Source organism: Chiloscyllium punctatum, chromosome 9 (genome assembly GCF_047496795.1).
Source record: "Chiloscyllium punctatum isolate Juve2018m chromosome 9, sChiPun1.3, whole genome shotgun sequence".
NCBI lineage: Eukaryota > Metazoa > Chordata > Chondrichthyes > Orectolobiformes > Hemiscylliidae > Chiloscyllium > Chiloscyllium punctatum.
In genome coordinates, this window is record NC_092747.1 from 49797007 (window position 1) to 49823675 (window position 26669).

The 26669-nt window shown below is 39.3% G+C and overlaps 1 protein-coding gene across 5 annotated transcripts in view; it reads left to right on the top strand.

Annotated features, from left to right (window-relative positions):
* Positions 1–26669, top strand: part of cwf19l2 (CWF19 like cell cycle control factor 2) — a 144988-nt gene that overhangs the window by 50438 nt on the left and 67881 nt on the right. For 3 of the 5 annotated variants that reach the window (XM_072577483.1, XM_072577486.1, XM_072577488.1), the window contains 3 exons: positions 1151–1266; positions 2756–3576; positions 24735–24852. In XM_072577483.1, coding sequence (XP_072433584.1) covers positions 1151–1266; positions 2756–3576; positions 24735–24852 — 1055 coding nt within the window. The remainder of the gene's footprint in view (positions 1–1150; positions 1267–2755; positions 3577–24734; positions 24853–26669) is intronic. The other 2 variants (XM_072577485.1, XM_072577487.1) reach the window with 1 other exon arrangement.

Sequence of the window (26669 nt, forward strand, 5' to 3'; positions counted from 1 at the left end):
ATATAGAAAAAAGTAACTCTTGAATATTGAGTTTCTAATTCTTTGTGTAATCATGCACTTTTTAAAAAGGCACTGAAATAGCTGGTAAAATTATGAATGGGAAAAAGAAAGAAAGAACTGCATTTGTATATTGTTCTGCATAACGACCAGACATTTCAAACATTTCGCAATCAGTGAAGTTTTTTTTTTGAAATATAGTCACTGTTGTCGAAAACATGACATTTACTTTGCACTCAACAAATTCCCATAAAGGGCAAGATTATTGTGGCCAGATACCTTGCCTCTTTGGCAAGGTTAATTGAGAGTAAGTTTTGACCAAGACACCAGTAATAACAATCCCTGGATTTCTCCAAAATGATTCACCTGAAAGATGACATGTTAACAGAATAATATGCCATTGGTACTGCACTGGAATGTTACTTTGGTTTTTTTTCTGCTTGAGCTCTAGAATGCGAATGGACCAAAGGTGAGTGTTCTACCAACTGAGCCATGGGCGATATACCAAAATTTTTAAGATTTCTGGATAGCCTGTAAACACACAAGGGCTTTAACTTGTCTTGACAATTGATAATCTCCACACTTCTGTTTTTTTTCCTGTTCTTTCTGCCAGGAAATAAAAATTAAATAGCAAATATGGGTTAGTTAAGAGATATTTGAATTAGTAGATTAAGCAAATGGTTCCATGCTATGGGCAGAGGGTCGCCTGTAAATGTTAGTAATGCTACACAAGTTTTTTTTTAAAGTGTGCAAATTTTAATAAAATGGTTGTTATCTCTGATCAAAACTTGTTAGTAAAGTAGATCTCAAAAAACCTATTCCTTGTTGTGGAGATTATCGACTAAGCAGGCACACAGCTCATAGCACACCCCTCGGTACCACCCCGTTTCTCCCCCTTAATTAATCAGCATGTTTGAATATGTTGCAACACTTCCAGAGCATTTATTCTCAGATGGGACTTGAACCAGAGCTAGAGACGCTTTCACAATATCCTATGTTCCCCCTTTGTACTTACACAATAAATTAGTGAATTTTGTCAGCAGCTTAACGTTTGCTATAATGACCATTATTATTTTAATGTAAATATAACCATGGTTCATTTTGTAAGTCTTTAAACTTTAAAACTTATTCTTTAAAATTTTTGAACCAATAGCTGCTATGATTGAAGATGGTGGGCTGAGCTGGCTGAAAAAATCCTATCAGCGTATGAAGGAACAGGCTGAGAAACAACAGTGCCGTCTGGAAGATGTAATTGCTGCAAGATATGGAGTAAGGACTTTTTAAAGCAAGTAGCTGAAATTGGTTGAATTGCTACTGTCTGGTAAACTTCAACTTACACTTACCAAACTTTTGCTATGCCTTTGATTTCTCCTTGTTTGGATATGATGCCATATTTATGCAGATACTTTCCCAATAAAGTGAAGTTAAAGCTAGTAATTTGACCTTGTGCACCACATTACATTTGACAGATTTGTGTTAAGTGTACTTGAACTTCCTGTTAATCTTTCTAATGCTTAATCACTCTGAAAACTTCAGTATATAAATGTTCCCTTATAATGTGGAGGAAAACAATAGAAATGAGCTTCACTAACAGTAGGTTCTATATTCCCCACACTTAGACAAGGGAATGAGTTTGAAACTTCGTTTTGCCCTAAGATTGAATTATGTGATGAATTACAATTCATTTCCAGACACCAAACTAATGAGCGCTTATTAGTAGCAGAAAATTTATTTGATGGAAACCACTAGCATATACAATTCCTTTTGCTAAAATACAATAAAACATCATCATTGTGATGTACATTTATAGAGGGTCATCGAGTCTTGCAGCATAGAAATAGGCCTGTGGACTAACAAACACCAAACTATGTCAATCCCATTTGCCTGCACTATTCCACAGCAGCATACTATGCACTGGCATTTTTTTTAAGTGCCCATCCAAATGATTCTTAAATGTTGCAACAGTATCTACCTCCATCATTCTTTCAGGCAGCACGTTCCATGTTTCTACAACACTCCGGGTAAAAAAAAAGCTGATGGGCCAAATGCTGGCAAATGGGACTAGATTAGATTGCGATATTTGGTCAGCATAAACGAATTGGACCGAAAGGTCTGTTCCTAGTTGTTGTACATCTCTCTAGCTGTATGGTGGTGTGATGCCAAGTTTGTGAGTTGTATGTCCTAATGACTGGCAGACCATGCTAAACAACATGTCCAGTGGGCCATTCAGTTAGTAGAAAGCCTTTCATGCGCAACTAACCTGTGTAGTAAACCGCAGAAAAATATATCCATCATTAAATGTGGTTCTGCTATTGGAAATCGTTTATTAAATAATCTGAACTGTGTTAAGAATTACAGTTATGGTCCATCCAATCACAGCCGTCTTTTCATTTTGTACAAAATAAGATCTCTCTATGTTTGTTTCTTAATCCTAGTCCTAATGAGCGCAAGGCGTATAACTTCATCACCTACTCTCCTTTTAGCAATGTTTAAATTCTGCATTACCATGTTTTGCATCAATATTTAATAGCTTTCAGTTTCACTTCAAATCTGAAAGTAGCATTTTAAGAAAGTACTTATGTGCAATAATGTTTGTTGGGATTTTGTGTATTAATATTTGTGAAGAAAGTGGTGTTTAAAGTGATCTGAACAGGTTAACTTTTAGTTGCGAAGATTTAACACTTCAGATTCAAGTGACTATAAGGCAATCAAACCAAAGATTTAGTATGCTGAAAATTTTCATTTTTTCTCTCTTTAGTCAACGGACTTATTCCAAAAGAAGTTACAAGAAGCTGAAAAAGTTGCAGCGTTAAACTATCAAGATGACCGTGAAAGGAATAGAAAAGAGAATTGGAAAAAGTCAAGAAACTGGAGTTCTGGTCGAAATGAAACAAAAGGATGTGGTTCTGAAAGGGGTCTGAGTGCAAACAAAGACAGATACAAGGAAGATGACAGAGATATTGAAAGGGAAAGATCAGAAGAAGGTTTCCAGGACCTGATCATTTGCAAAGAAAGGGATAACAGCAGAAAAGACATTCCCAATAGATACAAAAATGAATGCACATCCAGTGACAGAGAGGTTGAAATGAAACGTACCAAAGATAAATGTACAGATAAAAGTGGAGAAATTAACAGAACCAGTGAAGAAAAATACAAAGAGACGCAGGGAAGAAATATTAGTGCCAGAGGTTTGGAAAGTTACAATTTTCATGATCCAGAAAAAGAGAAATCTTTAAACAACTTAAAATCCAAGTTTATGAAACCTGAGGATGAAGGGAATTTTAATAGCAAATGGGGGGTAAACCTTTTGAACACTTCTAATTATATGCCAGAATCACACCATTCCTTTCATAGTGGTTTTCAAAAGCCAAGCAAAGACTGTCATATGATGTCAACATGGTACAAAACTTATAATGGAAACAAGCCACCAGAAGAGTCGACATCATTTAAATGTCAGAGCAGTGTTTCAGAACACGAGGGAGGCCCACACTCTATGAACAAATCAACAGAGACTAAGCCCAGACAAAGCAGCCTTGTACAAACACAATCTTCACAAGATCATCAGGAGCCACTTTCTAGGTAGGTGTACTTGAATAAGTAAGGAAAGGGAGATGCAATTTCTCTCCATTTTGTGTTATGAGATATCTGTGCCAAAAAGCAATCATGTGGCTGTAGAAATATGCACTGGTTATGAGCTGTATAATGTTTAATTGACATGGGCGGCACAGTGGCACAGTGGCTAGCATTGCTGCTTCACCGCGCCAGAGACCCGGGTTCAATTCCCGCCTCAGGCTGTCTGTGTGGAGTTTGCACATTCTCCCCGTGTCTGCATGGGTTTCCTCCAGGTGCTCCAGTTTCCTCCCACAGTCCAAAAATGTGCAGGTTAGGTGAATTGGCCGTGATAAATTGCCACTGGTGTTAGGTGAAGGGGTTAATGTAGGGGAATGGGTCTGGGTGGGTTGCTCTTCGGAGGGTTGGTGTGGACTTGTTGGGCCGAAGGGCCTGTTTCCACACTAAGTAATCTAATCTAAATTAATTGGGAAGGGTATGCTACAGAAATAAAATGTTAGTATTCATCAGGGTTAAAGTTATCCTGACTGGTGGAAGCATCATCATACTCTGGGATGTAATTAGTGTGTTGGGCTCAGATGAGGATTTCTGCACTCATTCTCACTTGTTAGAATATTTCATAAAGAAATGTTCAGAAAATTGGAATTGTCCCAGCCTCCATTATATTATGTTTTAGGATTATGTCTTTAAGATGCTTTATGCTGGTTGCTGAAGCAATGATTTCCTCCTCTTTTTAAGTTTCCAGCTTTAGAATGCGGTTTTGACTGGTGTTCAACTTTGGAATTTTTTTTGTCTAGGATAGGTTTTATTGTGTTATGAGTACAGAGTGTGATGAAATACTCACCAGTTGCTTGGATGAGTGCAGCTCTAGCAACACTCAATAAGCTTCACGCTATCCAAAGCAGTCCACATCCATAAACATCCTCTCCCTCTACCACCAATGCTCAGTAACAGGGGTGTATACTGTCTACAAAATGCACATTGCCAAAAATCCTCAGACAGCATCTACTAAATTATACTACTTGCTTTGAGAATGACAAGGGCAGAGTTACATGGGAACACCACCATCTGCAAGTTCCTCTCCAAGCCACTCATCATCCTGCCTTTGCGATATGTTTCCATTTCTTCACTATTACTGGGTCAAAATCCAGGAATTCTCTCTTTATAAGCATTGTGGGTCTACCTACCTTGCATGGACCACAGTGCTTCAAGAAGAAGCTTACTACCACCTTTCCAAAGGCAATTAGGGACGGGTAATAAATGCTGGCACGGCCTGTGATGCCCACGTCCCATGGGTGGATACAATGAAATTGCAGAACAAACGCTCGCTAATTTTTTTGCTCAAATGCCTTAAATTACCTGAGCACAATTTGTACAGGAAAGTGAGATGAGCAATGGAAATTGGAAGTGTAGGACTTTGCATTAGATGGGCTGAAGGCTACAGAGTTCTAGCTGAGTTGGAGCTTGTGCTGGGTGTGATTGGAAAGTCTTGCAAGGAGTACATTGCAGTAATCAAGACATGAAGTGACAAAGGCACAGATTTTTCAACGGTGAAAGTAAATGATGAAATATAGTTTTGAAAATGTAGCATTATGCACTTTGGCAGAAGAAGTCTCCAAGTACGGGGTTACCCATTTATGAGGAAGAATGCTTTGTGGTCATGAATCTGTGGAATTCTTTGCAGAAAGTAGTCTCAGCCAGGTTATTAAGTATGTTCAAGGTTGAGATTGTTAATCAGGAATCGATAGTTTAGGGGATAAGGCGAGCAAGTGAAATTGAGGGTTTTAAGCTCAGCAATGATCTAATTGAATAGTGGAGCAGACTTGAAAGGCCAAATGGGATATGTCTGCTCGAGCATCTTGTGGTCTATAGTTTATTCACTTGCACTTCTGTTGGACATTATCATCAATGTCTCAGTCTTGTTTTTGCATTGATGTGCTGGGCTATCTCATCATTGAGGAAAGGGAAGATTTTGGATGTGCCTCTTCTGGCTAGTTTAGTTGCTCACTTTGGAACTACTGATCATAATTCTATTAGTTTTATAACAGTTATTGGGAGGATAGGCCTTGTATAAAGGTTAGAATTCTAAATTGGTGTGAGGCCAATTTTGACAGTGAGACAGGAACTTTCAAAGGTTGATTGGGATAGACTGTTTGCAGGGCAACTGGTGAGTGGGAGGCTCTCCAATGTGAGACAGCATGGGTTCAGAAGCAGTATGATCTTTTTAGAGTGTAAGGTAAGGCAGAGAGGACTAAGGAATGATGAATGAATAGAGAAATTGAGGCTCAGGTTAAGAATAAGAGGTAGGCTTATGTCAAGTTTGGATAAATAAGATCAAGTGAGTCAGGGTGTTTTTAAGAAGGAAATCAGGAGGGCAAAAAGGGGATACAAGATAGCCTTGCCAGATAGGGTTAAGGTGGGGGGGGGGGGGGAGGTGCGGGGAATAGGGCCTCTTGAAAATCAACAAGATCATCTAAGTGCGGAACCACAGGAGATGGGAGAGATACTAAACAAATATTTCTCATCAGTATTTACTGTGGGGAAATATATGGAAGCTAGGGAACTCAGGGAAATAAATATTGATATCTTGAAAACACTCCACTTGACAAAAGAGGAGGTGCTGGAAGTCTTAAAAGATATATGGGTGAATAAATCTCCAGTACCTGATCAAGTGTATCCCAGGACATTGTGGGAAGCTAGGTAAGAAATTGTGGGGCCTCTCGCTGAGATATCTGTCATCTACAGCCATGGGTGAGGTCCTGGAGGAGTGGAGGGTGGCTAATGTTATGCCTTTGTTTAAGAACAGCTGTAAGGAGAAGCATCGGAGCTATTGACCAGTGAGTCTTACGTAAGTGGTGAGTAAATTGTTGGAGGGGATTTTGAGATACAGGATTTACATGCATTTGGAGAGGCAAGGACTGATTAAGGATAGTCTGCAGGGCTTTGTGTATGAGAAATCATGTCTTAAACTTGATTGAGGCTTTTTGAGGATGTGACCAAGATGATAGATGAGGGCAGAGTGGTAAATGATGTCTATGTGAATTTTAGTAAAGCCTTTGACTAAGTTTCACACAGTAGACTGCTTAGTAAAGTTGATCATGTGGGATTCAGGGACAGCTTGCCAATTGGATACTCAACTGGCTTGACGTTAGAAAACAGGGAGTGATGGTGGGTTTTTTTTCGGACTGGAGGCTTGTGACTAGTTGTGTTCCTCAAGAATCACTTGTTTATTGTTTATCTAAATGATTTGCATGTGAAATTTAGGAAGCATGGTTAGTAAGTTTGTGGATGACACCAAAATTTGTGGTATCGTGGACAGTGAAGGAGGCTACCTAAGATGACAAAGGGATCTTGATCAATTGGACTAATGGGCCAAGGACTGGCAGGTGGAGTTTAATATGGAAAAATGTAAGGTGTTATATTTTAATAAGATAAACAAGAGCAGGACTTGCACAGTTAATGGTAGGGCCTTGGGGAGTGTTGTTGAACAGAAAGACCTAGGAATTCAGGTACCTCGTTACTTGTAAGTTGCATCACCTGTAGACAGGATGGTGAAGGAGTGTTTGGCACACTTGCCTTTGTTGGTCAGACCATTGAATATCGGAGTTGGGATGTCATGTTGAGATTTACAGGATGTTGGTGAGGCCACTTTTGGAATACTGTGTCCAGTTCTGGTTACTCTGCTATAGGAAGAATATTATTATATTGAAGAGAGTGCAAAAGAAGATTTACAAGGATGTCACTGGAACTGGAGGGCTTAAGTTATAAGGAGAGGCTGGATAGGCTGGGACTTCTTTCACTGAAGCATAGGAGGTTGGCAGAGGATGTTATGGAAGTTTATGAAATCACGAGGGGCATAGTTTAGTGACAAGCAAAGGCATTTTTCCCCCTAGGGCTCGGGAGTTCAAAACCAGAGGGCATATTTTTAAGGTGAGGAGGAAAGATTAATAGGGACCTGACAGGCAACATTTTCATGCAAAGGGTGGTCGTAAATGGAATGAACTGCTGGAAGAACTGTAGGTACAGATACAGTTACAACATTTAAAAGCCGTTTGGAAAGGTACATGAATGAGAGAGGTTTAGAGGGATATGGGCCAAACGCAGGCTAATGGAACTGGTTTAGCTTGGGAACCTTGGTTGGCATGGATGAGTCGGACTCAAAGGTCTGTTTTTTGTGCTGTATGTCTCTATCATTCTATCTTGCTGTCAGTTGCCTCTGGGATTTGAGGCTGAATTTGCGACATAGAACATCTCTTGTCATTGTTCTGTTGTCAACGCTTAATGCAGACTGGAGAAACTTGAGAGTTAGAGACTGGAGAGTGATGGAAAAAGTGGGCTTAAAGTTAGGTAGCACTAGTGCATTCCAGGATTTTAGAGAGGTGGAGCATAGCAGGGGAAAAAAAAACAGATGCTGGAAGTCAGACATAAAAACAGGAAGTGCTGGAAAAACCTCAGTAGATTTGGCAACAAAACAGAACCTTTTTGAAGAAGGGTTGCTGGACCAGAAACATAACTCTACTTTCTCTCCACAGATGCTGCCAGATCTGCTGAGTTTTTACAGCAATTTTTGTTTTTATTGTAGAACATAGTGGGATTTAGATACAGGACAAGCATATGGAAGTAGGATAACTATTTGACTGGTTTGTACACATTAGCAGACTGCAGTAGGCCAACTGTTTGCTTGTTGCAAATTCTTTTTTGATTCTATAAAAAGTGCAAGGGACAAATATAAGAGCTTAGATGGGCTTTAGCTATTTTAAGAAAGGTGTCAACAAATCAACTAGCAGTATAACACCTCATTCAGTAATATCCAATATCTTTGAACATTCTGCAATAAGTACTTTTTCTAAATGTAGAATTTTAGATCACCAAGCTAAGAACCCCTTTCTATTAAAACCATTGTTAATCTTTAGCATATAATGACTAACAGATATATTTGTACCAAAACTCTATTAGCATTTTTGACATTAATCGCAGACTATGAAAAGTTATTGTAGAAGGATCTCTGAAGCAATTTAGTTTCTGTAGCAATTAATTTATTTTTTGAAAAGGAATTCTTATCTTTTGAATGCAGTGCACTGTTTAACCTCTTTCCATTTTGAGTTCTGCCAAGACGATGAGCAAGGTCTGCTTGCTGATTTGCATATGATTTACTCATAAAATTTAAAGCATACAATAGCTTTAAAAAGTATTTAATTTTAGAACTTTCAGATTATGTTAGTTTTTAAAGGAAATATAATAAAGTGTAATTTTAAATATTTATTAATTGACTCTATTTTATAACTATTTATGTTTATATATTTATTATTTATTGAATTAAGTCCTAATGGTTTCTCCACTGCTCCATAATTCATATATCATTAGCGTAACCATCCTCACTTCCATTTTTAATATTATTGCTACGCATAATGTGGTAACACTGCAATGCACACTGCTGTAGTCAGTCACCACTGTGCTATTAAAAACATTATGGAGCCATAGAGATGTACAGCACGGAAGCAGACCCTTCGGTCCAACCTGTCAACACTGACCAGATATCCCAACCCAAAATAGTACCACCTGCCAGCAGTTGGCCCATATTCTTCTCAACCCTTCCTACTCATATAGCCATACAAATGCCTTTTAAATGTTGCAGTTGTATTAGCCTCCACCGCTTCCTCTGGCAGCTCATTCCAGACACATACCACCCTCTGCGTGAAAAAGTTGCACCTTAGGTCTCTTTTATATCTTTCCCCCCTCACCCTAAACCTATGCCCTCTAGTTCGGGGCTCCCCCTATTTATCCTATCCATGCCCCTCATAATTTTGGAAACCTCTTAGCCTCTAGTGCTCCAGGTAAAACAGCCCAACCTCTCCCTTTCGCTCAAATCCTCCAACCCTGGCAATATCCTTGTAAATCTTTTCTGAACCCTTTCAAGTTTCACAACATCTTTCCGATAGGAAGTGTTTTATTCTCTGAATCCCACTTGTCAATCCCACCGGTAAAGCCTAGTTCTCTAAAATATGCATGTATGTTATATATTTAACTTCACAAATTTTCACTTTCATGATGGCTCTATAAAATTGTTACATTGTAAACTGAAATAAAGAACATGTTGTTTCCAATTATCTTACGTTCAATTTTCAGTAGTTTTTGAACTTCTTGACAAAACTGTCCTTCAATTTATTTTATTCAAAGTGACTATTGGAATTATATTGGGGAAATAAAGCTTCATGTACCAGCCATTCATAAATTAAATGGCATCAGTATCAATTGTAATTAAATTCATGGCCTGAGGGATTTACCTTATAAAATAAGCTGGTTATCACATTGCGTTTATTGCAATTTCTTAGCTGTTGAAAATTGCTGTTTTATTATTATTTGTTGTTACATTGTCTAGCCTGTACGTCTTGATTAATGAGAGCAACTTGAATAATGGAATTTGAAATTGTACCCCAAATCACTTTAGTGAAATTGTTGGTAATGAATAAAGTTAAATAAATGCTTCCAGTTGTCCCAAATGTACAAGACAGTTTGCAGTTCTCATGTTGATTGTTAAGTTGAAGTCTAAGACATTAAGTTAGAGCATAAGAATTTCATTGAAAATATAATCGACAAAGACATTGTCATAATTTTTATAACTATTTTTACAAGTTTGTGAGAAAAATTCTCCTGTCTACACATTTTTATTTGAGCAACTTATTTGTTAGTGTATGTGGTCACCTAACTAGGTTACCTATGTAAAGCTTTAGTGTTAGAAACAGAAGAAACATTGTTACCTGTTGAAGTGAAGAGATTACAATTTGCTTGAGACCTTATAACTGCCCATTTGTGCCTCCGCTTACATGATGCTGACACCCTCATCCATGGCTTTGTTATCCTGCACTCATCTATTCCATTATTCTTCTGACTGGAAAACTTGTACTCATCTGAAACTCTGATCTGCATATCTTAGCTTGAATCCACACTGGTTACTGACCTACATTAGTAATTGACTCAACCTTTTGGTCACCTGCCATATTATGTCGTTTACCACTTCTGTGAGCAACCTGGGAAGAGTTGTGATAAATGGGTGTTTTTCTGGTTGGCAAGATGTAATTAGTGAGGTGATATAGGATTTGGTTCTTGGTCCCCAATTATTAATTGGACCCCAGTATGAATTACTTGGATGCAGGGATAGAAAGTCCTTTAGTCAGATTTACAGATGACATTAAAATAGGTGGGAATGTAAGTTATGATGAAGAAATAAAAAAATTACAAATGGATATGGATAGGTTACGTGAGTGAACCAAAATTTAGCAGATGAAGTTTAATGTGGAGAAACATCAGGTAATTTATTTTGGTCAGGGGAATAGAATGGCTGTTTATTTTTAAATGGAGAGAAACTTCAGAGTGCTTTGGTGCATAGGAACTGGGTGTCCTGCATGAATTGCAGAAAACTAGCAAGCAGTGAGAGCAAGTAATAGGGAAAGCAAATGGAATTCTTTCACTTATTACTAAAGGAATAGAATGTAAAGGTAGTGAAGTATAGCAATTATAGAAGGCATTAGTGAGACCACATCTGGAGTAACATGTAACTTTGGTCCCAATGAGGAGTGATGTGGTGGAATTTGAGGTAGTTCAGAGGAGGGTTGCTAGATTTGATTCCTCAGATAAGAGGAATTATGAAGAGATTGTCTTATGAAGAGATATTGAACAGTTAAGGCTGATAGTCTCTGGGGTTCAGAATTATGAGAGGTTATTTAATTGAGATCTACAGTATGCGAAAGATGATTGACAGTAGAGATGTAAAAAGGGTGTTTCTTCCTACAGGACAATCTCGAATGTGAGGTCACAGTTTTAGGATAAAGGATAGTAGATTTAAAACGAGAAGAAGTTACTTCTTTCAAAGGTTGTGAACATGTGAAATTCACTACCCTAGAGTGTGATGGATGCTTACCGCAATGAGTCAATTTAAGCAGGAATTCGACAGTTTTTTTTACTAAGTGATGGGTTGGAGAGTGGGCAGGAAAGTGGAGTTGAGGCCGAGATGAGATCAGCCATGATTGTATCAAATGGCAGAGCAGGCTGAAGGAGCTGAATTGCCTTCTCCTGCTCCTAGTTATGTTTGCAATGTTAAAGCCCTTTTAAAGAGGCATATTTTTATTAATTATCTGTCATTAAATATTAACAAGCATTTAGATTAGATTCCCTACAGTATGGAAACAGGCCTTTGGCTCAACAAGTCCACCCTGACCCTCCAAAGAGTAACCTACCCAGATCCATTCCAGTACCCTATATTTACACCTGACTTTAGCATGGCTAATTCACCTGACCTACACATCTTTGGATTGTGGGAGGAAACTGGAGCACCCAGGGGAAACCCACGGAGATACGGGGCGAATGTGCAAACCCCACACAGACAGTCGTCTGAGGCTGGAATCAAACCCGGGTCCCTGGTGCTGTGAGGCAGCAGTGCTAACCACTGAGCCATCGTGTTGCCCAATTTTGTACATGTTTCTCCTTATCTCCATTCTAAAAGGTCTTTCCTTTACGCTAAGGCTATGTCTTTTAGGTCCTAGTCTTTCCTACCAATGGAAACCACTTCCCAACATCTACTCTGTCCAGGCCATTCAGTTTTCGGTATGTTTCAATTAGATTCCCCCTCGTCCTTCTAAACTCTATCGAGTATAAACCAAGAGTCCTAAACATTCCTCATATGTTAAGCTTTTCATTCCTGGGACCATTCTCATGAACCTCCTCTGAATACACTCCAAGGCCAGTAAGATTTGGGGCTCAAAACTGCACACAATACTCCAAATGTTATTTGACTAGAACCTCACAGAGCCTTAGACGTACATCCCTGTTTTTATAGAACAAAGAACAAAGAAAATTTACAGCCAGGAACAGGCCCTTCAGCCCTCCAAGCCCGAGCCGATCCAAATGTACTGTCTAAACCTGTCGGTCAATTCCTAAGCATCTGTATCCCTCTGCTCCCCACCTACTCATGCATCTGTCCAGACGCATCTTAAATGAATCTACCATGCCTGCTTCTACCACCTCTGCAAACACCCACCACCCTCAGTGTGAAGTACCTGCCGCGTGTATCCCCCTTAAACTTTCCACCTTTCACCTTTAAAGCATGACTTCTTGTTATTGAATCCTTCACCATGGGAAAAAGCTTGTCTCTATCCACCCTGTCTATACCCTTCATGATTTTGTAAACCTCAGTCAGGTCCCCCAGCAATCTCCTTTTTTCTAGTGAAAATAAACCTAACATAGTCAATCTCTCTTCATAGCTAGCACCTTCCATATCAGTCAACATCCTCGTAAACCTTCTCTGCACCCTCTCCAAAGCGTCCACATCCTTTTGGTAATGTGGCAACCAGAACTGTACACAGTATTCTAAATGCGGCCGAACCAATGTCTTGTACAATTTTAACATGACTTGCCAGTTCTTATACTCAACACCTCGTCCAATAAAGGCAAGCATACTATATGCTGCCTTGACCACTCTATCCACCTGTGCAGCAACTTTCAGGGTACAACAGACTTGCACTCCCAGACCTCTCTGCCCATCAGCCTTTCCCAAGGCTCTTCCATTCATTGTATAATTCACTCTAGAATTAGACTTGCCTAAATGCATCACCTCACATTTGTCTGGATTGAAATCCACCTGCCACTTTTCTGCCCAACTCTCCAGTCTATTATATACTCCTGTATTTTCTGATAGTCCCTTATGCTTTCTGCAACTCCATCAATCTTTGTGTCATCTGCAAACTTGCTGATCATACCAACAGTGCCCTCTTCTAGATCATTTATGTATATTACAAACAACAGTGGCCCCAACACTGACCCCTGTGGAACATCACTGGTCACCTTTCTCCATTTCGAGAAATTCCCTTCAACTACTGCTACCCCCTGTCTCCTGTTGCTCAACCAGTTCTTTATCCACCTAGCTAGAACACTCTGCCCACCATGTGACTTCACTTTCTCCATTAGTCTACGATGGGGAACTTTATCAAACTCCTTCCTAAAGTCCATGTATATGACATCAACAGCCCTTCCTTCATCTAACAACTTGGTCACTTCCTCGAAGAACTCTATTAAGTTGGTAAGGCACGATCTCCCCGGCACAAAACCATGTTGCCTATCACTGATAAGTTCATTCTTTTCTAAATATAAATAGACCTTATCTCTCAGTACCCTCTCCAGCAACTTGCCCACCACCGATGTCAGACTCACTGGTCTGTAGTTACCCGGAATATCCCTACTACCCTACTTGTACAGGGAGTATTGCAGTCCTCTCAAAATAAATGCCATCATTGCATTTGCCATCCAAACTACTGACTTAACCTTGAGAGAATCCTGGACTAGAACTCCCAAGTCTCTTTTCACTTCAGACTTCTGAATTGTCTCCCCATTTAGAAAATAGTCCATTTCTACCAAAATGCATGATGTCATACTTTCCAATGTTATACTCCACTGCCACTTCTTTGCCCACTATCTTAACCTGTTCAAATCCTTCTGCAGTCTCCCCACCACCTCAATACTATCTGTTCCTCCACCTATCTTTGCATTATCTGCAAACTTAGCCAAAATGCCGTCAGTTCCTTCATCTAGATTGTTAATGTATGAGGTGAGAAGTTGTGTCCCAATGCTGAGCATTGCGAAACACCACTTGTCATTGGCTGCCATTCTGAGAAGCAACCTTGAACCCCCAGTCTCTGCTTTCTGCCAGACAGCCAGACTTTTATCCATTCAGCACTTTGACACCAAGGGCCCTTATCTTGCTCAGTAGCCTTCTGTGTTGCACCTTGTCAAAGGCCTTCTTGAAGTCCAGGTAGATAGCATCCATTGGCTCTCCTGGGTCTAACTTGCAGGTTACTTCCTCAAAGAATCCTAGCAGATTTGTCAGACATGCCCTCCCCTTGATGAAACCATGCGGACTTTTCCCTATTTTACCATAGGAGAAAGTGAGGACTGCAGATGCTGGAGATCAGAGCTGAAAATGTGTTGCTGGAAAAGCGCAGCAGATCAGGCAGCATCCAAGGAGCAGGAGAATCGACGTTTTGGGCATGAGCCCTTCTTCAGGAATGGTAAGTTTGCAGATGATGAAGGGCTCATGCCTGAAACGTCGATTCTCCTGCACCTTGGATGCTGCCTGACCTGCTGCGCTTTTCCAGCAACACACTTTCAGCCCTATTTTACCATACACTTCCAAGTATTCAGAAATTTCATCCTTCACAATGGATTCCAGGGTCTTACCCATGACCAAGGTTAGATTCGTCTGTCTGTGATTTTCCGTCTTTTGCCTTACTGCTTTTTTTTAAATGGAGGTGTCACATTAGCGATTTTCCAGTCCTCTGGGGTCCTCCCTGGTTCTAGCGATTTTGAAAGATCATCACTAACACCTTCCCTATCGCTTTAGCTATCTCCCCTCAAACTCTGGGGTGTAGTCCATCTGAATAGAGTGTGTGTTGCTGGAGAAGCACAGGACGTCAGGCAGGATCCAAGGAGCAGGAGAATTGACAGTTTGGGCAAAAGCTCTTCATCAGGAACTTGTAGTCCATCTGGTCCATGTTATTTATCCACCTTCAGTTTTTTTTTAGCCTTCTCCATGGTGATGGCCACCATACTCATCTGTGTCCACTCACTTTGTTGAATTTTTGTAATATTACTTTTGTCTTCCACTGTGAAGACTGATGCAAAGTAGTTATTCAGTTCCTTAGCCATTTCCTTGTTACCCACTGCTATCTCTCGAGTCATTTTCCAGTGACCCAATGCCCACTTTTGCCTCTGTTTTGCCCTTTATATATCTAAATAAACTCTTACAGTCTTCCTTTATATTACTGGCTAGCTTCCCTTCATGTTTAATCTTCTCCCTCCTTATTTCTTTGTTGGTCTATGTAAGCTTCCCAAACCTCTGGTTTCCCACTGTCCTTCACCACATTATATGCTTTTGCTTTTATGCTTTGCCTGACTTCCCTAGTCAGCAATGGCTGCCTCATCCTCCCTGTACCATGCTTCTTTTTCCTCAAGATGAATCTCTGCTGTGTCTCCTGAATTAATCCCAGAAACTCCAGCCATTGCCATTCCACAGTTTTTCCTGCAAGGCTCCTCTCCAAGTCAGTTGTACACAGCTCCTCCCTCATGCTTCTGTAGTTGTCTTTGTTCAGCTGTAATATTTTTGCCTCTGATTCTATCTTCTCCTCTCAAATTGCAGAGTAAATTCAATCGTATTATGATCACTGCCTTCTAAGGGTTGCTTTACCTCAAACTCCCTTATCAAGTCTGCGTCATTGCACAACATTAAATCCAGTACTGCCTGTTCCCTAGTGGGCTCCATCACAAGCTGCTCCAAAAAGCCATCTTGTAGACGTTCTACAAATTCTTTTCTTGCAATCCACTGCCAACCTGTTTTTCCCAGTCCACCTGCATAATGAAATCCCCCATTAGCATTGCAAATTTTCCATTTACTACACATCTTTTCTATCTCCTGGTGTTTTTTGCACCCCAGCTCCTGACTAGTATTTGGAGGCCTGTAAATAACTCCAATTATGTTTTTTTTTACCTTTTGCGGTTCTTCAATTCTACCTACACAGATTCTACACCATCTATCCCTATTTCGTTTCTTACTGTTGACTAAATTTAATCTCTTGCTAAGAAGGCAACCCCATTCTCTCTTCCCAACTACCTATCTCCTCGATCAAATGTATATCCTTGAATATTCAACTCCCAATCCTGATCCCCTTGCAGTCATCTCTTCGTGATGACCACAATGTCATACCTGCCAACTTTGGTCTGCACACAAGTTCATTTACCTTTATTGCTTATATTGTGTACATTCAGATATAACACCTTCAGTCCTGTATTAACCGTCCCTTTCTCATCGTCCTTCATTTGTCCAGTGTGCTTGAAGTTTGATTGCTAACTTTTTTCATACACTGGTCTTATGGACCATTTGGCTCTTTAAGCCTGCTGCACCATTCAATACAGTCATGACTGGTTATCCTACTCATTACCCTGTTCCTCACCATCTCTTTGATTCCTTTAGCCCAAAGAATTACATCTAATTCCTTCTCAAAAATAAGATGCAATGTTTTGGTCTCAACTGCTTTCTACGGCAGAGAATTATTTGGATCATCAATAGTCACAGGTGAGGTGCCGGAAGACCAGAGGCTGGCTGACGAAATGCCACTATTTAGGAAAGGTGGTAAGGAAAAGCCCGTCAACTATAGACTGGTGAGCCTGATGTTGGTGATGGGCAAATTGTTGGAGGGGATCCTGAGGGACAGGATTTACATGTACTTGGAAAGGCAAGGACAGATTTGGGATAGTCAACATAACTGTGCGTGGGAAATCAAATCTCACTAATTTGATTGAGTTTTTTGAAGAAGTAACGAAGATGATTGAGGGCAGAGCACTGGACGTGATCATATATGAACTTCAATAAGGCGTTCGACAAGGTTCCTGATGCTAGCCTGGTTAGCGAGGTTAGATCATATGGAATACAGGGAGAACTACCATTTGGATACAGAACTGACTCAAAGGTTGAAGACAAGGTGGTGGTGGAGGCTGGTTTTTCAGACTGTACGCTTGTGACCAGTGGTGTACTACAACGATCGGTGCTGGGTCCACTGCTTTTGATCATTTATATAAATGATTTGGATGTGAACATAGGCGATATAGTTAGTAAGTTTGCGGATGACGCTGAAATTGAAGGTGTAGTGGACAGTGAAGAAGGTTACCTGAGAGTACAACAGGATCTTGATCAGATGGGCCACTGGCCCAAGGAGCGGCACATGGAGTTTCGTTTAGATAAATTTGAGGTGCTGCATTTTGGAAAGGCAAATCAGGGCAGGTCTTATACACTTAATGGTAAGGTTCTGGGTAATGTTGCTGAACAGAGACCTTGGAGTGCAAGTTCGTAGTTCCTTGAAAGTGGAGTCTCAGGTAGATAGGATAGTGAAGAAGGTGTTTGGTATGCTTTGCCTTATTGGTCAGAGCATTGAGTACAGGAGTTGGGAGATCATATTGCGGCTACACAGGACATTGGTTAGGTTACTTTTGGAATGTGTGCAATTCTGGTCTCCTTCCAACTGGAAGGATGTTGTGAAACTTGACAGGGTTCAGAAAAGATTTACAAGGATGTTGCTAGGGTTGGACGGTTTGAGCTGTAGGGAGAGGCTGAATAGGCTGGGGTTGTTTTCCAGGGAGTGTCGGAGGCTGAGGGGTGACCTTGTAGAGGTTTACAAAATTATGAGGGGCATGGATAGGGTAAATAGACAAGGTCTTTTCCTCAGGATGACGGAGTCCAGAACTAGAGGGTTTAGGATAAGAGGAGAAAAATTTAAAAGGGACCTAAGAGGCAACTTTTCATACATTTGGTGGTGTGTGTTTAGAATGAGCTGCCAGAGGAAGTGGTGGAGGCCGAAACATTACATCATTTGAAAGGCGTCTGGATGGGTATGAGAAGGAAGGGTTTAGAGGGATATGGGCCAAATGCTGGCAAATGGGACTATATTAATCTAAGACATTTGGTCAGCATGGACAAGTTGGACTGAAGGGTTGGTTTCTGTGCTGACCATCTCTATGACCATCACTCCGTAAGCTCACCAGTCTCAGGATGAAGAAAGTTCTCCTCATCTCAATCTTAAAACGATTTGCACCATATTCTTAGATTGTGATCTCTGGTTATGGATTCCACAGACCTTGGTAACATCCTTCCTGGATTTATCCTGTATAGTCCTCTTTGAATTTTATGAAGGTTAAAAGACAAAGTCGCCATAGTTTTACCAGACAATTGGGCTGCTCCCTCATTTAGAGGCAACTGATGGCTTAACCTGAGGGTTACCACGCCCCGGGGAGTGGAGAGCCTGAGAGGGAGACTCCTTCATGGGAACCTGAGCCAGTGCAGGAATTGAATTCATGTTGTTGACATCACTCTGCATTGCAAACCAGCCATCCAGCTAGGTTTCTATGAGATCTCTCCTTGTTCTTACAAACCCCAGTGAATTTGGTCCTAACTAATCCAGATTTTTTAAATCCCAGGAATCAGTCTGTTAAACATTCATTGTACTCTGTCCATAGCCAGGACACCCATCCAGACCAAAACTGCTCACCATACCCCAGGTATGGCTTTTAGCAGGCTCTGAACAATTGCACATAACCTTCCTGCTTCTATACTGCGCCTCTATCGCCTGCTGCACCTGCAAACTTACTATCAGCAATTGGTGTACGAGGATCCAGGTCTTGTTGCATCTTTTCTTTTTCAGAATCTATTGCCATTTAGACAATCTATCTTTCTGTTTTTGCTACTAATGTTATAGTTCATTTTTCTTTCTTTCTGTCATATATTTGCCCACTCATTCAACTTCTCCAAATCACAATGAAGCCCCTCTACATCCTCCTCACAGCTTAGCCTCCCACCCAGCTTTGCGTCATTTGCAAAGTTGGCGATACTGCATTTAGTAGTCTCATCTAAATCACTAAGATGTATTGTGAATAGATGGAGATCCAAGCACTAATCCCTGATGTACCACAGTAGTTACTGGCTGCCACTCGGATAAAGACCCCTTTATTCCTACCCTTTATTTCCTGCCTACCTGTCAGTTCTCTGGCTGTGCCAATACTCTATCCCTATCCCATGATTTTAATTTTACATATTAATCTCTTCTGTAGAACTTTATCAAAAACCTTCTGGAAATCAAAATAATCTACATTCTCCTGGTCATTCTTTATCAGCAACTAAACCAGCAGCTGACTTTACATCCACTCAACATTTCCAGTTGATTTGTCAAGCATAATTTCACTTTTGTAAACCCATTCTAATTCTGTGATCAATGTCATTGTTTTCTAAGTGCTCCTCTATTAAATTATTTTTTAAGCATCATATGGCAATGGTGTCACTTTAACAAGGTTTTTTTGTCCTTGGGTTTTTTCAAGAGATTGTAAAGGCAGAGGTGCTGAAATGTCTGGAAATGTCTATTTTAATAATGGTCAGTCCTGTCAGTTCAGGTTTTTTATAGTTTGGTTCAGTTGTAACAGTGAGAAGCTGCTTGGTTTAGTTATAGCAGAAAAAGCTTCAAGCTTTAACAGATGATCCCTGACTGACTTCTCTCTCAAATCTTTCCTGACAATAAGAACCTGTTTGAATTTACCTTTTGCCAAGGGGTATGTTTATGGGATGTTGCAGGAATTGGAACAGCTCCTTAGTTAAGTTGCTGTGTTGGGTCAGTTAAGTTTTCTAATTGTTAAGTTATTCTAAATTCCATTTTCTTTTGTTCGTGTTTCAACTGAAGTGTTCAAATATATTGTTTTGCTTAAAGCTGAGTGGTTTGTTCACCTGCATCATACCTGGAATATCCATTTCACATATGCCTTTAAAGTAAGAAAAAGTTAGGGTCTAGGCTACCTTCTTAAAATATTTTGGGTGGTTGGGGGGGGTGGGGGAAGAATCTGGCCTGGTCCATAACAATATTCCTTCCAGTTTTTCCAATAATCTTTCTGATAATGACTGAATTTTGCTCCTGATGTTTGTTTTGAGACATCCATTTCTATTTTAACTATTATTACATTAGTTGTGATTTTTCCAGCTTTTTTCTTTCAGCTGGCATTTCCAGATGTACAGTCAAAGTAGATAGAGGAGATGGTGATTCATATTGATCATATCATGATTCATCTGACAATGACCTCAGCTCTACAATCCTATCTGCTCCATGTTGCCTTTTGAATCCTTTGTCAGTCAAGAATCTATCTGACTCAGCCTTAACAAAACATCACTGATCTGCTTCCACTGGTCTCTCAGGAAGAGAATGCTATAAATGACCAACCTTTCAAAAGAAAAAGAAATTCTCCTCATCTCCATCTTAAATGGGAGATTCCTTTTTTTCCTTTGTCCTCAAGTTCTTGTATCTCCCAAAAGGAAACATCTTAATGACATCTTCTATGTAAGCACCCTTCAGGAGCATCCTTCTCTTTCGTACTGAAATATATCTTTTGAGTGTTGTGAAATATCTCCTTAAATGTCTGCCTCTGCATCTTTATTGTCTCACCCAATTAACGTAATTTCACAGTTTGTTTTCAGCACCTCTGTCATCATAACTTGTGGTTTAATTTATTTAAGTTTAAAATGCTGGCCTTATACTCACTTTTTTATTTTCAAACTGATGGTGCAATTCAATGATATTATGATCAATGCTACCTAAAGATCTCTTCACTGTGTGGTGATGCAGTACCAGTTCTACCTTTTGGGTGGCTCTGGAACATGCTGCTCTAATTGTCTCAAAAAACACTCTACAAACTCATCTTTTAGGTTACCTTTGTCAATTTGCTTCATTCAATCTATATGTAGATTAAAATTGCCTATGATTACCACAGTGGCTTTCTAACAAGACCCCTTTTATTTCTTCCTGTATACTCTTGTTTTCCAATGTAGTTTCTAGTGGGGAACCTCTAAACTACTGCCAAGAATGAATTCTTACATTTGTTCTTATCTGTACCCAAATTGACTCCACATGCTGATCTTTAGAATTAAGGTCATCTTTCACTGTTATACCATCCATGATTATTGTATTCTAGTTTAATTAATGTATCTATCCCAGTTGATGTATCTTTTCCAAGCTTCCTGACTTTGTGAAATGTCAGTTTCCCTTGAATATTCGGGTTCCAGCTTGCTCACTTGTAAATGTGTCACTGTTGCAGCTATCAAGTCCCAAGTATTTTCTATTTGAGCTGTTTTTTAGATTAGATTAGATTAGATTACTTACAGTGTGGAAACAGGCCCTTCGGCCCAACAAGTCCACACCGCCCCGCCGAAGCGTAACCCACCCTTACCCCTACCCCTAACCTAACACTACGGGCAATTTAGCAATGGCCAATTCACCTGACCTGCACATCTTTTGGACTGTGGGAGGAAACCGGAGCACCCGGAGGAAACCCACGCAGACACGGGGAGAACGTGCAAACTCCACACAGTCAGTCGCCTGAGGCGGGAATTGAACCCGGGTCTCTGGTGCTGTGAGGCAGCAGTGCTAACCACTGTGCCACCGTGCTGTGCAAATTCCATAATTAGTTATTCCTTTTTACTATTTGTGCAAACTCTGGCCTTACCTGCTGGTACATTTTTAATTTTGAATGCTTTATTTTCTTGTGTTAAGCTCTGATTATTGTTCCCATTATTGCTGTCTTGCTCTATAGCAATGATCTTTCCCTTTAATCTACCGCATCTTCTTTCATGTGTTTCTAACACCACAATTTGATCTTGAAATATTTATTCCCTGAATAAATATTTTCCTCTTTAAGGCTTTATCCTTCAATTTGCCTGTACATTTCCGTCAAAACTGGCTGTTCCTAGTACAGAAATTTACCTTTCACATTTTCTGATCCTGTCCCATAATTAAGGAGAGTGATATTGTGGTCACTTATCCAAATGACGTCCGACAATGATGCATTTCTGAGAACCAGATGCAAAATTGCTTTTTTCGTTTGTTGGACTGCAGACATACTTTCCTCCTATACACAACAGAAATTCTTCTTAACCCTTTGAATATACCAGTCTGTATTAAGATTAAATATTGTTTTATTGCAATTCCTTTTTGTTAAATGATTTTTAAATTTGGTGAGAAATGTTCTCATCTATCTCTTTCTCATTTTGTTTGTAATTCAAAAAAAAGTCCTCAGAACAGTGCAATTGCTCTCCCTCTGTTTGTCAATGCAGGCTAAATGAATTCAGTGTGAATAAAAGCAAAAGCAGGTAAAGTGAGTCACATTGAACTCTCTTTCTCTCTCCACAGATGCTGCTACATTCATCCAATCCTTTCTGTTTTTGTTTTAAATTCAGTGCTAAAATCCTTCTTTAGAATTTGAATATCATTGCTAATTAATATTACCACACTTTCTCTTTTTCCCTCTCTAATGTTCTTAAATACAGCTAATCAGGAATATTAAGCTCCTGTGCATGGCCTTGTTCACCACATCATAATTCCAATTAGTTCACTACCCTTATTAGTTAGACTACAGACACTGATGCGCACTCAATTTTAATATCTCTTTTGCCAGTTTTGTTTTTTTTCTTGGTCTTGTCCCTGTCATTATTTGTAATTACTAGGTGTACCTTTCTATCCTCTGATCTTTTTTCAATTGTCTTGTGGTGTCCTTCTCCCAGCCAAACTAGTTTACTGTATATACAATAATAGTTACATTTTTGACTACTTTTTAAGGTCAAATTAAGGGGTTGACTATTATATGTATATTGCTTTTGAGTGGCTGAAATTGATGCTAGTCAAAATTCATACGGTATCATTAGCAGAAGCCCAATTGTTCTCTAAATGAATAAAGAAAAAAAACCGAATTATGGTAAGATCGAAAATCTGGAGTGGAGTGTGATGGCTGGCACGCTTACTCACAAATATTGATCTGTTATCTGTGAAGAGCTAGGATCAACTTTTACACAAGAAATATAGAAAATTACAGATTTCTCAGCCAAAAATTGTGGGTCGCCTTTTCCATGAGATTGACTGACTATTACTCTAGTATATACTGGATCCCCTCTTCTCAGCAGTTCTGCTTAATCTTTCAGTGGAAACATTGTCTTGGGTTTGTTCAGCTGCAGCCTTATTATCTTGTACGGATACTATATCCAACAAAACCAGACTCAATGACCCAAAAATCTGCAAGTCTCCCTCTTCCATCAAATTCTCAGCCATGCATTCACCTGCACTATCTATCTGTACTCACTGGCTTGAGTCACTGGGAGTAATCTTGAGATTACTGCTTTCTGTGGTCTAATATTTTACCTTGTCCCTGAAGTTCTATCTGAAGGACCTGAACATCTATATTGTTGGTTCCAACATGAACAATGACTCCTCCCACTTTTTGATTTACTTTACTTTAACAAAATTAGCAGACCGTTTATAGAATTGCATTGCAGTTCCAGAAGTGTCCATCTTATTCTTTTGAGCTATAAATCCCCTATAGCCACTGCATGTCTAGTCTCCTTGCCTGAAGTCAAATTTCTCACGTTGCTGGAGCTTTTACTCCCTCAAGGAACTATCACCCTCCCTGGCATTCGAAAATGACAAGTGGTTAACAAGTGCGGCTGGGTTGGGGAGTTCCAGCACTACCTGTGTCTATCTTCTACCCTATCTACTGATCACCTCTTTGCTGATCTCCTGCACTTTCCGTAGCTGTCCTGTCACCACCACATTGAAATTACTCTGGCTTCTTTTCAGACTTCAAAACATGAAGCTTGAACTTGAGCTCCCACATTGAAGAGGGCATGCATCAGGTCACTGCTGGTTTTTTGTAATGGTCAATCCACTTAGCTTGAAATTAATGAAATTTGACCACTAAAACACAAAACATTGAACTCAACAAATTAGAAACTAATGTCTTATAAAACTGCACATTCACTCACAAAAGAAACTGACATTGGATATTAAAATAGTAGAACGTTAACTGAAGGCATTGAAAATAGTATTAATAAATCTAATCAGAGTGGAAACTTCCTTCATGTGAATTTCAATGGTGAAAAATGAGTAATTTGATAAAATAAACCAAACCTTAGTTACTACCCACAAATTTGTTAAATCTGTGGCAGTGATGTCAGCTTTGAATTTCTTTCTCAGTTTTCTCCATTCAGCTGGTGTTCTGAATTTGATGTTATCCTCAGCTTTATTTTCTCCAGTTTTACCAACAGATTGCTGTTTCCTCTCAGGATCACTCTTAAGTGACAAATAAACTATTTAGTGACACCTAGCCAGATTTTCTTTAAACCACTGAATCTTGATGAAATTTCAATGTACAGGACTTTGCAGTGTTAAAATTGTAGCTATTTTAGCCAAGTAAAGCTGCTGGTTTCCAGAAATAAATTTTAAATAAATGAAATGATGGTAAACCAAAGCACATCATGGTTTTTCAGCATTATTTTGTAAATAGAGTTTGTGTTACAGTCACTGTAAACATTTATTTTGAATTCCTGTGTTATTTGACTGCACTTTATAATGAAGTACCAAAATATTGTTAAAATACAAGGTTGCCTGTTAAACCATTTGAAAGTGCATCATTAATAAACAAAGCTATTTTTGCTTTTTTCAAAATTGTGAAAGGAACACAAATCCTATGAAACTTTGCATATCTTTGATAGTGGATTTTGAAAACTTACTCATGTTTCTTTTCTATGGGTTTTACCCTGTTCTCCCATGAAGCAGTGCTGCTATTCCAATTGGATCTCTTACTACAAAAGAACTTCCACAACCCCTCAGTGAGGAAGAGATGAATAAACTTGGAGCAAAGATCATCAAAGCAGAGCTGATGGGAAACGTGGTAAGAATTAGAATAGTTAGTGTGGTCAAATTGACAAACAAAAGTCATGAATTGTAGATGTCTTCAGAGTGACGACATTAAAATACTTTTAGTATAAACGAACAGATGTAGTTATTCTCAAATTTAGTTTTATTAGCAGGTTTATGTAGATAGTTCCATTTTAAAATCCTTAACAATGATTATTAGGATTTTTAATATACTTTCTGTCTATTTATTCCACCACGTATGTGTTTTTTGATAGAAGTCTTCAAGCTGAGTACATTTTTAACAATTGTGGCTCTGACTCTGTCAGTAGCAATCTTTTAAAATCCATGGAACTTACCTAATAAATAGCATTTTTGTGTGTGAATTATTTTTATTTTGATAGATTAAAATATTTAGAACAGGTCCCATTGCACTCGACATCATTAGCACACCTCTTCTACCAATAAACTTGTACCTTGTTTCTTTAAGAGCCATTAATCTGGCTCTCACTTGCCTCCACATTAATTTTGTTTTTCGAGAGAATGTTGGCCATAGTCATACCTGTTTTGTTATTCCATAACCGTTTAAGATGATAGCTAGGTAGCTTTTGTATTTCTTTCAAGGCTGTGCGATCTCAAATTTGCTCCAGTATGTTTTTCAAATTTAGTAAGCATTGAATTATGTGATATTTTGCTATTACTTTTGGAATTGAAACAAATATTTTTGTATGAATACATTAATGCTCATCTTTATTCATGAAAATTAAAAATCAACTTTAATTTAACTGGTCATTAAGATCTCAACAATTAGAACTGGAAAAGCGATAATGTTTCAATATGATTACAATATTTTCATGTATTTTGAAATGTAGAAAATCCATCTGTGATGCTTTTCCTAGCTACTTTGCAAGGTCCACCAAACCTTGACAATATTTGCTTACTTTGTATGTCGTGAACTTCTAGTGTGGAGACAATCTAGTTCTGCTCTCTGTAAATGATAGACTCAGCTGTTGAGGTAAATTCAGACATAGAAATATTTCTTTTGAAGGTGTTCTGAAAGATGGCTATTCACACAATTTGCATCTTCCATGACTATATTTAGTGATAGACTATTATTGTGTATGATAAGGTGTATAAGTTCATAAACAGTAACATAAATAAATAAAAAATAGTAACATAAATAAATAGAACAAAAAGAAAATTTACAGCCCAAAACTGGCCCTTCAACCCTCCAAGCCTGAGCTGATCCAAATGTACTGTCTAAACCTGTTGGTCAATACCTAAGCATCTGTATCCCTCTGCTCCCCACCTACTCATGCATCTGTCCAGACGCATCTTAAATGAATCTACCATGCCTGCCTCTACCACCTCTGCTGGCAACGCGTTCCAGGCACCCACCACCCTCTGCGTGAAGTACTTGCCGCGTGTATTCCCCCTTAAACTTTCCACCTCTCGCCTTGAAACCGTGACCTCTCGTTTTGGAATCCTTCACCCTGGGGAAAAAGCTTGTCTCTCTCCACCCTGTCTGTACCCTTCATGATTTTGTAAACCTCAATCAGGTCCCACCTCAATCTCCTTTTTTCTAGTGAAAATAAACCTAACCTACTCAACCTGTCTTCATAGCTAGCACCTTCCATACCAGGCAACATCCTCGTAAATATTCTCTGCACCCTCTCCAAAGCGTCCACATCTTTTTGATAATGTGGCAGCCAGAACTGTACACAGTATTCCAAATGCGGCCAAACCAATGTCCTGTACAATTTTAACATGATTTGCCAGCTCTTATACTCAATACCCCGTCCAATGAAAGAAAGTATACTATATGCCTTCTTGACCACTATCTACCTGTGCAGC